We start from the raw sequence: 14422 nt of genomic DNA on the forward strand, positions 1-14422 counted from the left end.
TTAACTAATCTTTCAAGAATCCATAACCGTCCCCAAAATTTGGGACTAAAACTTGCTTCTTCTTGTTTTCAAAAGTAGGAAGAACAAATTGACAAAAAAACCTGAAAGGCGACTAGAGAATCACCTCTCTTAATATAAATAGCAATGCTATTTTGTAAACTTGAATGATACCAAACGAGATACAGTAGATTTTAGAAAAGAATGTGACCTTGAGCTAAGGTCATTTAGAGTTCTAATTATATATTTGCTTTATATTAAATTCACCCATTAATAAATTATAGAAGCAACAACCTACTCTTCATTCAACTAAGCTAGACAGGCCTTCCCTACCCAGCAGTGGATCCTTTTATTGTTTGATAGCTTAGAGAGGTCGTGTGTGTCGACCCTTTGCCCTACCACAAAGCAGTGCATTCTTTGGAATTGGGAATTCATCTCTAATTGAAGTTGATGGAGTAAAAACTCGCAAATAGAATTGTTGTCCAAGATATTGTCGTGCCCAAAACTCAGATCTCAAGTTCCACATTCCAACATTGTCAAGTGCCAAATATATAGCAGTCCATGACTTGGGATACACCTGCACTCACCAAAGCATGAAACATTAGATTTATAAACTTTCAAGCTTTCTTCAGGTTAGGCAAAGCAAAAATGGCATTGAACCTCACCTGAGTGGTGACACGTGAAACTGCATCTCGAAGATTGTACTGATTTCTACTAGCCGTAGTCCACAGCCCTCCATCCATACTACATTACCAAAGTTTTTCAATATTAATCAAAGTAAGAGAAACCAATCCAAGAAAGATGCAACAAATGATTGCAAGTGAATCTCATGAAGCAAATATACACGCCAATTATGTATGTAAATAGTGAGCTTACCCAACCACCCAAAAAGAGTAGCCATCAAGGTGCCAACTCTGAATTATATCCTCAGTGTTTTCAAACACAATCTCAACGAATGCTCTGTAGTCAGCACCCATTACTGCTGTGTCAAGATAGATTCCACCACCAGTAGGGTTGCTAGATATACTTCCAACTCGGAAAACTCCTTGAATCTGGAAGTAATCGGCAATCTTTAGGGGAGTGTCTGCGGCGACATACGATACACTGTTAACTGCATATCTTTGCTTGCCGTCAACAAGACCAGCAGAATTTTGTAGCCTGATGGTTTTGGTTGTGTTAATGAGACCATAGTGATACGAGCCTTGTGGGTTTGGCCTTGGTCCACTTGCTGTAAGATTAGTCCTGGAATGGAAGTGAAAATTAGGCTCATATACTTAAGAAAACAAACATCTAGCGTGTGACAAGGCGACAATTTTATAATCAATGTGCAAATTTTCTAGCCAACAAGGGCTATTTCTCTTTCTCCAAGTATCAATATTTAGACATCCATCACTTGAGTGAGGAGCTCTTTTGTTTCAGGAGTTATATATATATATATATGTGTGTGTGTGTGTGTGTGTGTGTGTGTGTCATAACTTTTGCTCAGATGATTCCACACCCAATCCTCTAGAAGCCCTGTGGATCGACAATGTGGTGAATGAAACTTGAAACTTCTAGGTTTACAATATGTCCTTCAAGTTTATTCAACCTAATATCGGTGTGCCCCGAAGGAATATTGTTTCAAAAGTTATTACTCCTGGAAGCAAAGAGACAAGACAATATTGAGGGGTGTTTTCGATAAGATGAAGTACTTTGCTGATTTGTTAAATTATAGTTATACACTTAGAAAAAAATATGGTTCTGAAAAGTTGTATACATAAGTCAATAAATTAAAAAGTACACCTAAAAAAAAAAAAGTTTTTTAAAAAAGTTATTGGCAAATGGACACCAGGGCCCAGGGGGCATAGATGGTTGGCTGAATGTCCAAAAGACCATATGCCTGAAACAGTAACTTTAATTGTGGGCCTCTGGCTACACTAACTTTCTGAGCAAGGGCCCAAGGAAGGAATATAGACCAGTATTATTCCAAAACACAAAAGCAGGCTTGGAAAAAATGGCTTGACAAGTTTTCCAACCGACAACAGAGAAATGACAATTGACAAAAGAGCATACCTAATAGAGCGGGCCTGGTTCAGAGACCAATCAACTTGGATGGTAGGTCCACCAGGAGGTGGGCCTGAGACTCGGCCAGCAGAATTACTGTAATGAAGAACTCCAGTAGTGGTGAGGATTGGAGTGGTGAAACGACTGGAAACCACAATGTAGTAGTCTTGTCCGGGCTGATCCATTGTTACGAGGACGGAGTAAGACTGCCCAACATGAACATCAAGGGAGGAGTAAGAAGTCTGAAGGGTGTGAGTTCCTTCTACTTCTGCCAATGTCAACCTGTGGCCTTGAATGCGGAAGTTGAGTGAATGTTGTAACCCAACATTTGATATTCTAAACCTGTAAGTTTTTCCTGTGATACATAATAGCAGGATATATGGTTAGGCATGAATGGTAATCAAAACCAAAGTAATCATTAGTCACAACAAGCTCATCAAAGCAGGCTAAGCAGCAAAGTTATTGGAGTATTTGATGCTAATATTGATGAACAGAAAAATGTCGGTTTAAAGAAATTTTGGGTTGAGTTAGGATTTGAGAATTTAAAATTAAGGGACTTGAAGAATAATTACTAGTATAAATTTGTGGGCCTTAGGGAGTTTGCTCAAACAAAAATATCGGATATATTATAGATTTGAAATGACACCTTATTTTTGGTTTATTAATATCATTTCAAAAAATACATCAATAGAAAAGACATGTCATTTTATATCTTTATTCAAGTAAATTCAAATTAAAGATTGATATCTAAATTATTCTCTCTAAATTTCTTAGTCCAAATGAGTAGTAGGTGATTTTTTCGCAAAATTCAAATTAAAGATTGATATCTAAATTATTCTCTCTAAATTTCTTAGTCCAAATGAGTAGTAGGTGATTTTTTCGCAAGATTTTTAGAGGGAGGTGGTTGATTTAGGAATCAGGACATTGTAAATGCAAAAATATCCATATCAAGTGCATGCCAAAAAGTAATCCTAATTATAACAAAAATTGCGCCATCGCACTCGGATATTTATCTTACATTTTTCCACACATGCAAGTCCAAATTTCAAAGTGGGGTAAAAACGAAAACTTCTTTTGTTTTTTTGCGTGGCAGACATGTAGAGTGGGGAAGAGTTTTTTTTATTGACAACAATAAAATGTGAAACGCAAGTAATGACGTACAAAGGCAAAACAAACAAAATAGGAGTACAAAATATGGAGCAAAAGGCCAAAGATAAATACAAATTGGCTAAAAGCTTTTACCATCCAACCAAAACTTATGAAATAGACGTAAACAAGGAAACAATCAAGCCAGAAATTTCGTATAATTCGTATATATATGACGAAATCAAAATCATTTGGTAGAGACTTAGGATTTTTTTTGAATCAATGGTAGGGACTTAGATTGAGGAAGAGTACAGTACACACCTTGTTCAACCGTATAAGAAGCACCACCGGGCCCGCGACCATTGATAAGAATTCCATCAGGAAAATGCAGCTTTTTACCACGATCTAGAAGAGCTTTTAAGTCCTGTGCACAATGAAATAAACACGTGTAAAATCAATAAAGAATGTACAAGTACAAATAAAGATTGTGCAAATCAAGAGTAACGCAACCGACACTAGCTTATTAAATTTAGGTTGTTACAACCATTAAGTTCCATCAACCTCATTAACCAACACTTACTGGTCCATTAATATGTATATGTTGGATATGTATATGAACAATCTAGCTACATGGCCCACGAGACCTGTATCGAACATTCCAACGATACCATAGTGTTTTGGAAACTGGGATTCAAGTGTTTGGATTTATTGATGTTATAGAGACAGCAAGTGTTACTCACAATGTATGATGTATAATCCGATAAAAGCCGTGTCACCATGTATGCTAGACATTTATAGAATTTGTGGCCCGAAATGTATAGAATTTGTGGTCCAAGGCAAACCAACAAGTGCATTTACAAAAAAAAAATAGGATCACAAAAATTTACACATAATTATGAGTGATAGGAAAAAAAATGTTGAACTGAACAAGGGACAATTGGTTTGTAAATTGTTCGGACCGCAACAAAAGAAAATAAAAAGAATACAGTGTGATTCTCAAAAGAAAAAAAAAATACAGCGATTTATAATTTTATGAATTTAAAATTCATCAAATTTAAGATTGATTCATCCCTGTAACAATCTTTGACATTTTTAGTGAAAAAAATAGTGGGTCAATTCATTTGGGACTTGTTCAATATCAGGCTATGAGCTGGTTTAACAACCATAAAGACAAAAGGAAACTAGCTGGCCAAAAAGGAAGTAGTGACGTCAAAAAGCAAAATATTTTTGTTCACAGCGATGGACCCACCGGTTTACCGACGCAAACACAAGGTCACAATCCAAAGGATCCCCGCCAAGACCACTTTAATACCTCAAAATTTAAAATAAATAAGTATTGTCGTTTCAAGTATTAACCCATATGCTTTTAATTTATTTGTAAAAAATTTTGTAACACAATTAGTTGACACTTATTGATATTTTGGTTTCAAATTTCTTATTCATCTATGGAGTTATCAAAATAGTTCGATGCAACAAATGAGGAAAAATGATTACCGTGTGATTAGCCTTGTACCAATCTCCAATAAGAACGGTGTAATCACCAGCGGGGTCTGGAAATGGGACAGGAATTCTTGGCCTACTAAGAATCCTGATTCCTCCAAAACCACCAGCAGCCTTGTGAAATGCAAGAGAAGGGAAATAGTAAAAGCTTCCAATCTGATCCTTCACTTGGAGAATGTATGTGAAATTCTGCCCCGGGGGAATTGGGCATGTTGTTCCATTTACACCATCCTCAAACGAATTCCTCCTATTTTGAATTCCATTCCTATATTTTTCACACCCCAAAAAAAAAAAAAAAATTACAGTTATAATAAGATACTGCTATAAATTTTGTATTGCAAGCAAAGTTATAGTTCATTTTGTCAATAATATTCCTACAATGATCATTGCAATTGTGATGATGTAAAAACATATACAGCACATGGGGTGTGGTTTGATGGTACACGTGATATTATACATTGCTATTATGTGCCGTGAGATTGATGAGTCCACACCAAAGACCTCATTTTTTTTAATTCAGGAAAAAAAAAAAACACACACACACACATATATGATTTAATTTTACTCCAACCGCATTATAGAGTTAGAAATACAAATGACTCTATTCTATCTTATCACAATTTACAGTTGTTAATCCTTGTATTTCATACTCTGTGGTTATCACATTATCACAATTGTAATGCAGATGGATTAGATGTGGGCTAGCTCTTATCCTTAACAATATTGAGCCTCCTTTTTCCATAAAGGACGTAATTTAATATTGATGGAGAGGTTAATGAACGTAGTTTTCAACTTTTTGCACATGTCTAAGTTCAATGAGCACTAAATTTTCCAGGTGCGAGGTAATGAGTGGGACCACTTAGCGTCCTAATCAGTAAGTTAGTTGCTTGCAGACTTTGAAGTCACCTAATCAAGCAAATGTAAAGGGCAAAGCCAGAGAGATATGTTCTCATATAATCAAATGATTAATCAAGAATAAAAGAGAAAATATTTTGTTAAAATATGCCCTAAATACATTTGTTAGTGAACAATTTAAAAAAAATTTGTATGAAAAAAAAAAAAAAAAAACTGATTTTTTCAACCGTTTTTTCTATTTCTTATAAAAATGATATTAAAACTTTTTAACAATAATTTATTAATAAATATCTTAAACGCACCTTTAACTAGAACAGAGAGAGATGGTATTTGTTCTCGTTGTTGGTTTGTTGCGTGACATTTACGGAGATTAACCCTATCCCCATTCCCTGCTGGGTTTATCCTATGCAAGTCCTCTTGTGGAAGACAGCTATATAAATGGACCACTGAAGTCTGAAACTTCGTTTTCCAAGTGAAGTCGGTAAACAAATATTATACTAATTGATTCCAATTTCCCAAAAATAAAAATAAAATCTTTCCGATAAATCTCTCATCCATTGCTGTCCCTTTCTGTTTATAGAAAGCTCACTACTAAGCTAGTAGAACAATTGTTTCTCAACCAAAAAAAAGGCTAATAGAACAATTGATAATGACTCTGAGAAAATGATTAATAGCGATCATATTTATGACCTCCATAACTGACTCTTCTCCACTCATCACGGGCTACTATTTGAGTCTCTAGCTAGTTTATACCGCGTGACATAGCAAACCATAATGTTTTTTTTTTTTTTTTTTTGGAACATATAATAAACTATAGGATTAATAAAGAGAGAACAAATAAAAATTACAATGAGAATCCGACCCAAGTATCCAGATCTAGACTAAGATCAATGTCCAGCACAGAATGTGAGAAGAAATATTGAAAAAAAGAAAAAGGTAATGTGAAAAAAGTTAACCAATTAAGGCTTTTAGACATTCTGTTAATCCTTTCAAAAAAAAAGAACGTGCAGGTATTAGTACAATGTAAATACATATATGCCCTTACACTGCAGCTTAGTACACTGTACAAAGACGAAAAAAAGGAAAGGACAAATGTGGTAGTTTTGTCTTTTAATCTAGGGCGCGCAAATCACTGCGCATAATTTTTGTAAAGAGGAAAAGTTCACGAGCGAAAAAAGAGAGAGTGTTTGTGTATACGTACCATGAGAGAAGGAAAGGCTCGTTTAAGCTGTTAAAGACATTGATAATGAGATTGTCATTGGTAACAGAATGAATATCTGGACCTGGGAATTGACCATTGATGAGTATTCCCTACACAACACAGAGTTTTCATTAATCAAGCAAAACCCAGATCACAAAAATTGAAACCAACAAAAAAAAAAACCAATCAGATCTGAAATGAAAACAAACCTGTTGGCGAACACCAAGTGGGTATATGTCACCATAAGTGACATTCCAGTTGAAGAACCTGTAAGGATCTTCAGCACCAACAGTTGCAAATAGAAAAACTGTGATGCATAGCACAGCACTAAGTACATTTCCCGCTCTGTTTAGCGGCATTTTCTCAATCAATAAATCAAATTCAGAGACTCTTTCTAGTTTTTTCCAACTTTGTGGAACTGAGAGAGAGAGAGAGAGAGAGAGAGAGAGGAGAGAGAATTTAAGGAAAGTGTGAGGTTAGGAAATGATGAGGGATATGTCACATATTTAAGTGCGGTACAGAACAGAGTTTGTGAATTGGTGATGTATGTGTAGCCGTAAAAAAAGAAAGAGAGGGAAAAATATTAGAGAAAAAGAAAATTTTGGGGTGTCGGTGGTGGGGTCCAAGTGAATAGCTTAGTTTCACATTTGATCTGTGTGCTAGTGTGTATTTTATGTCTGCCACATGGGGGAGGGTTTTGTTTTTTGGTTTTGCAATTGGTTTTGTTTGGACGTGTGAATAGTAGTTAAGAGAGTAATAGTCAGTAGAGCACATGTGATGAGTTTTAACACACAGGGCCCGGCCCGGCCCGGCCCTCCTTTTGTATTTACACTTTCTGGTTTCTACCTATTTTTTCTTTGTCCAAAACTAAAGTTTGTTGTGTGTGCCAAATTAAAAGCATTTTTTGAAGCTCCCGCGCCATCTCTAATTAGTGTGCGAACTGCGAATAACTGCAGATTTCCTTGACAAATTTAGGGGCAGCAGCAATAAGTCAAGTTGGTGAGAATAAGTATGTATACATGGACAAGGTTTTAGTTCAATATTCCCATACACTAGACCCAACACAATGCGAATTTGTCACTCGTGGTAAGTTTTGAACACGTGTTAGCATCGTATCGGGTCAAGCATACAGAAGCATTGGGTCCAAATTGTGTCTTATATTCAATGTTGAGATAATTATTAGGTATTGAGAATTGAATTAAGATAAGTGAGGATTGTACTCTACTACTATGTGGGTGAAGTTGCCAAGACAAAGCAATTAGGATGAGAGGTATGTTTGTGCCAAGGACACGGATATTGCTTCACTTATAACACCATTGAACATATTTACGCAAACAAGATGCCAATTATTGCATTGATAAGGTTTGTTAGTGTGATGCACTTTTCCTTTCCAATATTCAAAAGAAGGGTAAGAATCTCCTTCCTATAGAAAAAGCCCATTATTTGACGGAATCAACTTTGGAATGAAATACAGAAATAAACACTTTCCTGTAACTACCAATTGGACAATGTAATCAGGGTGTGTGAGTGTGAACCTTGCGCAGGAAGCCTTTTATTAGACCAGTTTTTATTATGATGAAGTAAATATCCTTTAAAATTTTTAACCACTTTCTGTAATGTGTGAGCAGTACGTAATTGCCATGATTAGTTGCAGATTAGGTTTGTGGACCAGCATGACAGGCTCATTAGCATTAAAATGGAAGAAAGAGAAGTCATTCAACGATAAATTTATTTTCAGTTTTTTAGCGTATCGATCGGGGTATATAGACTGAGATGCACATGAACATTTTTTGTCTTCTGGCTTGAAATAAGAAAGATCAAAAGCATATGATTATGAAATGGAAGAAAGAGAAGTCATTCAATGATACATTTATTTTCTGTTTTTTAGCACATCGATCGGGGTATATATATTGAGATGCACATGAACATTTTTTGTCTTCTGGCTTGAAATGAGAAAGATCAAAAGCATATGATTATGAAATTGGGAAATATAGCAAAGTTTTCTGTTCCTAGTGTGTCCACGGGTCTGTTGGATTTGGGTTTGGGGTAAAATCTACAGCCAACCCGTCTCTATTGGATTTTAGGAAGCTAGAATTGCTGCAGACTGTCGATATATAGGTAGTCGACTGATTGGTGAGCATAAATCATCGGTTGGATCGGTATTTTAGATTGAATAATTTTTTTCTCAGAAAATAAAATTGAATAACTTTGGGGATTTGTTAAGGTTATTTCACTTATTTGTTGGATTTTCTCAATTCACATAAGACTAGATTGTGGCTGATCAATAACGATTAAGAGAATTTTTAAAAATAATTTTAATCAATTCACAAAATATTCTAACAAAAAACCATAACATCAAATTCGAAAACATTTACTATAATAAAATTTATTACAATATTTTCTCAAGTATATATCCAAAATTTAAGCTCACAAAAATACTATTGTTGTAGCATGTATTAAAATGATATTTTAATAAAATAATTAATAAAAACGTTGGAAAGTTAAATGCGAAGATATGAGAGTTTAATTTGATAAATGAAGGGTTTATAAGTGTAATGTAGGAGGAAATTAGTCGAACATGAAAGCAAGTGAGAAAGTGAAGGGAAGAGGTTTGTTGCCCAGTTTTAGGTTTTGCCAATTGAAAGGGTTTGAATCTCCTTAAAAAGAGCGAGATACTCGCTCCTTAGTTCAATTGTGTTAAAATTTCTGTAATTTTTATTGTATTGCACCAACTTACATTACATCTCAAAGAATTAATCCAAATTGATTTGAGATCTTCACGGTGGATACTACAACACTTTGTGGTTTCAACTTTCAACACCCAAAAAAAAAAAAAAAAAAAATCTCATTATAGAGAAAAACCCAAAAATTTCTTTTTTCTTTGCTAAAGAAAAACGCATCATTTTTTTTTTTTTTTTTTTTTGCTCTCACCCACATGTAGGTTTTTTGTTTTGTTTGTCTCACGCTATAGAACTAATTTAAGTCTTGCAAATACTACTTGATTTACGTACTTTTCAAAAAACCCAAAACTAGCTATCTTTCTCCTTGCCGCCAAGCAAAAACTATTTTTTTCCTCTTAATTTTACCTCTCATCAAGTGGGAGAATCCTTGGACAGGGAGTTCAACTTATCACTTCTTTAATAAGAAATATCAATTATTTTTATGATAAGAAATATTTTTCTTATATAACAAGGAAATTCAAAGGTAATCAATTTAATTTTATTTGTCAAGAGTCTTGTAATTCAATTAATTGGCAACTTCTAGTATTTCCTAAAAAAAAATCTAAGGTTCAAATTCCCTCTCCTCTAACTATCAAATTATTAATATATATTTATTTATTTGCCACGAAAACTCAAGCGGATTACTAATTCATAAAAGAAATTAGAGGCAATTTCCCAGTCGTTACAATGACTAGAGTTCGATTCTCTCACAGTTGATGGATCAGATCTTACAAATTTTAATCACCTGAAAAAAGAAGATATGAATGGTATGTGACTCACCCGAACACCAAACCTATCACATTCGTATCTTTTGCTTTTCTGAACTAGACACACTAGTAGGCATGCAACAATTTATCATTATCCTTTAACCTTACGCCTAGTGTCAGTCACATGCTACTTTACCATGATCTTAATTTTCTAAGGCTTTGACATGTCATTTTCCTATATTATTGCAGATGGAATTGACTTGGGCTTCGCCAGTCTTTGATTTATTTAAGTGGAAGCATTTTGAAGAAAGAATATAATTTGGTCTTTTGCTTTGTTGACCTCCTTTTTTGTTTTTGTTTTTGTTTTTGTGGACTTTGTTTTCCATTTGTATTTTGACAAGCCCAAAGTAAATCAAAGTTTGCTAGATGTTACAGGCTCCTTAGTAAATTATTAGTTTTTTGTTTCAAAGGCATTCTCGATTATAGTTACAACAATAATTCTATCTAAAAATATAGGGCAAATGTGGATTTTACTCCCCCAAAGTTAAGAGCTTGCAATTATGTTTTGCAACTATTTAAAATGTAACAATTAAGTCATTTCATCCATGTTCCATGACTTCAATTAAATTTTTGTTTTCCTCAAAAAAAAAAAAAAATATATATATATATATATATTGCTTTAAAAAAAAAAGTAAAATAGAAAAGAAAGAAGAGGTGGTCTTTATTTGACATTGTAATTGAATCATTCTCCTTATTTTCCCCCCTTTCGTCTATTCACTTCATTCTCTTTTTCCTCTTACCCAAGCCCCTTTATCTCTTCTCCCTCGATTGAACTTTGCCAATCCTCCTCTTTGGGCGTTGGGTTGGTATAGTTGGCAGATTTAGCAGTTAGGAATTTTTGGTGTAGATATTAGAGAATGTATAAATTATTAATGTCGAAATTGTGGCTGACACTGGATTCATGGTGATGTTCTGGTGATGATTGAGTTCAGTTGCCTGTGCATGGCATGCTTAAAAGTGGGACTATAATCAACAAGCTGTATATACATGCCTGTGCATGGCAAGTATATATATATTGTTTGCTCATATATATATATACACACACAATGATGTGACTACATTAACCCCTTTATCTACTAAGGAACCAATACCTGAGATGAGAATAAAGAGTTATGAGTACTCTATTAAATGAATTAAGTTATAACTTAACCTCGGTCTTGCTAAGAGAACTAGCAAACTAGCAACTTCGAACCAATAGTCTTTTAGTCTAACTAGTGTCATCGATATAAATGTTCACACTCAAGAGTCAAGACTTACCCTCTAACCAAGATCCCAACCACTTGACCATGACTCTAGGTGGTCATGGGTATTGGTGGTAGACTTGGGCTAGCAATTTGGTGTTTGTATAGTAGGCAAGCAGTTTGGGATTTGATTTTAAGAAGTGAATAGGGAACTTAAGAGGCGTGATTGTCTCAACCTTGGTAGGTTTCAGCTATGGTGGCATTTGAATTGTGCATATGAAGGTTAATTTAGTTCATGTGAATTTTAATGGGAGTTGGTGTGAAGCCTATAAATGTGATGAAGAACAAGCACAAGGTTAGTATGTATTATTATATACAGTATAAAACTTGTGCTTTGTGGGTCTCATAGGTTGATTAAGTACAAGCCCAAGGTTAGTATGTATTATAATATTATATATAAAACTTTGTCCTTGTGGGTCTCACATGCTAATAAGTGAATAATTACAATTTTATCACAAGTTATCAACTTATCATTGCAGAAAATTATTCGATGAATGATTTAGTATCTAATTAAAATCACTACATTAAGGAGCCATATTGACCTATAACGCGACATTTGTTTTCAATAAAAAATACCTTATATTATAATTGTATTTTTACGCACTTCAAATTGAGTTGCCAGGCAGCTTAGAAGCCAACAAAATTAATGAAATATCTGATTATCTGTCTTGTTAACACGTTCAGTTTGGTGTGTTTGTTGGTTCGCAGGAACCATCCATTTCAATCAGTGGCCATGTTACACTGAAACCATACATAGTACATACAAGCAATAATCATGCAACACGGCTTTTCAGACAATGGGCATGCAGAAGTTACAGCTCAATGTATCAATAATTTAAAGATAATAATAATAAGGAGAGAAAAAACAAGTTTCAGTCCTTTTCCAAATATTAATAGAATGAGTTTAGAGGGTTTGGGATGAAATTTGAGCAAGAGAATGAGGAATTGATTGATTGCATTTCTATCAAAATTATGAGTACTTCAGTGTTATTCTGCAAGCTTTTTGGGTGACCTGCTTTGATTTTGAGGTTTTTTTTTTTCTTTTTTTTCTTTTTCATACTCATTTCTTTTCCTTTCTCTTCCCTCAGTTTTTACCATACAAAGCTTTATAAAGAAGAAGAGTGATATAGTCTTTGTTTAACCGAATTGCTTATTTCATGTTCAACGGCATTGCAATTTAAATCATTCAAAAGCTACCGTTGGAAAGTAGTAAATTCACGCCAAACTAAGTATGAAAGTATTGTAATGACTGCTAGTACATGAGATGAGATAACATAGCCATTCCACTTCCCTGTCTTTCAGGGGTAAAAAACATATAAAACTCGCAACAAAGAAGAAAGTTACAAATATTAGCAGTTGTTCATGAGGCATTCATCTTTTGATTAGTGTTGATAGACAAATGTCGAAATCTTGTTAGACAACACAAGTTTTTGCAAAATTTCCTGAGATTCATCAATCGGATTTGAACATGTACTACCGGGCAGGCAAGTGGTGATGGCTTATTGAGGGACTAAATCTGTGACAGCTACCCACCCAGAAAGAGAGCAACTTTGATGAAAATGTGCTTGATTTTGGTCAAGTCAATGGAAATGATTTATCTAATTAGTTTACATAGTTTAGCTGTATGCCTGACTCTATCCATGATATGAATTAACAAGTAAAACTTCCGTATCCAGTAAAAATTATGAGTTTTATGACAAACAAACTTCTGTTTCAGTCAGCTGAAGGCACTAAAATATATTCTTTTATTTTGTGACTTCTTCAATTCTTTCTGAGAAGCCAGAACTACTTTATGGTTGTGTTACATCTTCATGAGATTGATTGCCTACCTATATGATCTCATTTCACACATTGAATTAAACAACAACATGAGCTGCCCTGCAACTCACATAATAATGAGATTAACTGATTAACCAAGTCCATAGACTCCATAAAAATTACCAACTTTAAAGTGTAGAATCAAGAATCCATTTGATGGCCCCAGTTAGATGACCAATTGAACAAAAACATGAGGCAATAGAATATATACCGTGACCATGAGGACCAGCTTCATTCATAAGCGGTTATAGCAAATGGCAATAAAAATATCCTACAAGTCAGCCCCTAAATATTATTTGTCAATTCAGCCAATTTGCAGCTTTAGTACTTATTCTGAAAAGAAAGAAAAGACTAGGGCAACAAGAGTTCTGGAAAGATTCAGCAAGTAAACCAGAAAAGTTAGCAACAAGCTTCAGCACCAAGGAGATACAAAATTGGATTGTTATTTAGTACTATTATTTATTTATTTATTATTAGTAAGTTACACATGCATGAATGAGTCACAAACCTGCTATCTCACCCTCCATCCCATTATTATAAATGGAGGTAGTGCCATTGAACTAGAGCTCATTACTCAAACCGTTATTTTATGATCATATCAACATTCATTAAGAGCCATCTGTCATGTAGCCCAAACTCTAGCTAAGTTAAATGAAAAGTTATACTAAATATTCTAAAAGAGCCATCTCGGATTCTCGATTCCCATCTACATCTCATCCCCAACTCACTCTTTAATCCACCAAGAGGAGAACAAGTTGGGGAGTACATGCATCTAATAAAGAACCCGCAGGGAGTATCTCCAACCATGTTGTAGTGTCTCTCATCTTTCGTATTTACTAAACCACATTAGATATTTTATTCATTTATTTGCACCTGGTGAGTCTTGAACCCATAATCTCACTCTTTCGGGAGGAGGTGTCATTTAATCTACAATTCATTGAACATGTTTATCAATCACAGAAGGCTCTGTGCACCTACACTTATGAGCTGAAGATATGAAAATTCAGCTAGTAATAGGCCCCATGAATTTTGTCCATACAGTTGAATAGCTTCCTTGGGCAGCTCTGGTTCTTCTTACTTTCATCATTTTCCAAAGCTTCTGTTATTTATTTATTTATATGACGACAATACTACATTTTGATTCAATACCTATGAAATTTTGCCAAAAAGAACAGACTTTTTTTGACAAATTTA

The 14422-nt window shown here is 34.5% G+C and overlaps 1 protein-coding gene across 1 annotated transcript; it reads right to left on the reverse strand.

The window, feature by feature from the left end:
* Positions 1-7254, reverse strand: LOC115974591 (L-ascorbate oxidase homolog). Its single transcript, XM_031095007.1, has 8 exons — positions 6892-7254; positions 6683-6792; positions 4621-4891; positions 3448-3550; positions 2050-2395; positions 874-1239; positions 663-741; positions 1-574 (listed from the first exon to the last, which is right to left on the reverse strand). Exons 1-8 carry the CDS (start codon positions 7039-7041, stop codon positions 362-364), a joined length of 1638 nt encoding a protein of 545 aa, XP_030950867.1. The 5' UTR covers positions 7042-7254; the 3' UTR covers positions 1-361.
* Between the last annotated feature and the right edge of the window lie 7168 nt (positions 7255-14422).

Source organism: Quercus lobata, chromosome 2 (assembly GCF_001633185.2).
Source record: "Quercus lobata isolate SW786 chromosome 2, ValleyOak3.0 Primary Assembly, whole genome shotgun sequence".
NCBI classification, from domain to species: Eukaryota; Viridiplantae; Streptophyta; class Magnoliopsida; order Fagales; family Fagaceae; genus Quercus; species Quercus lobata.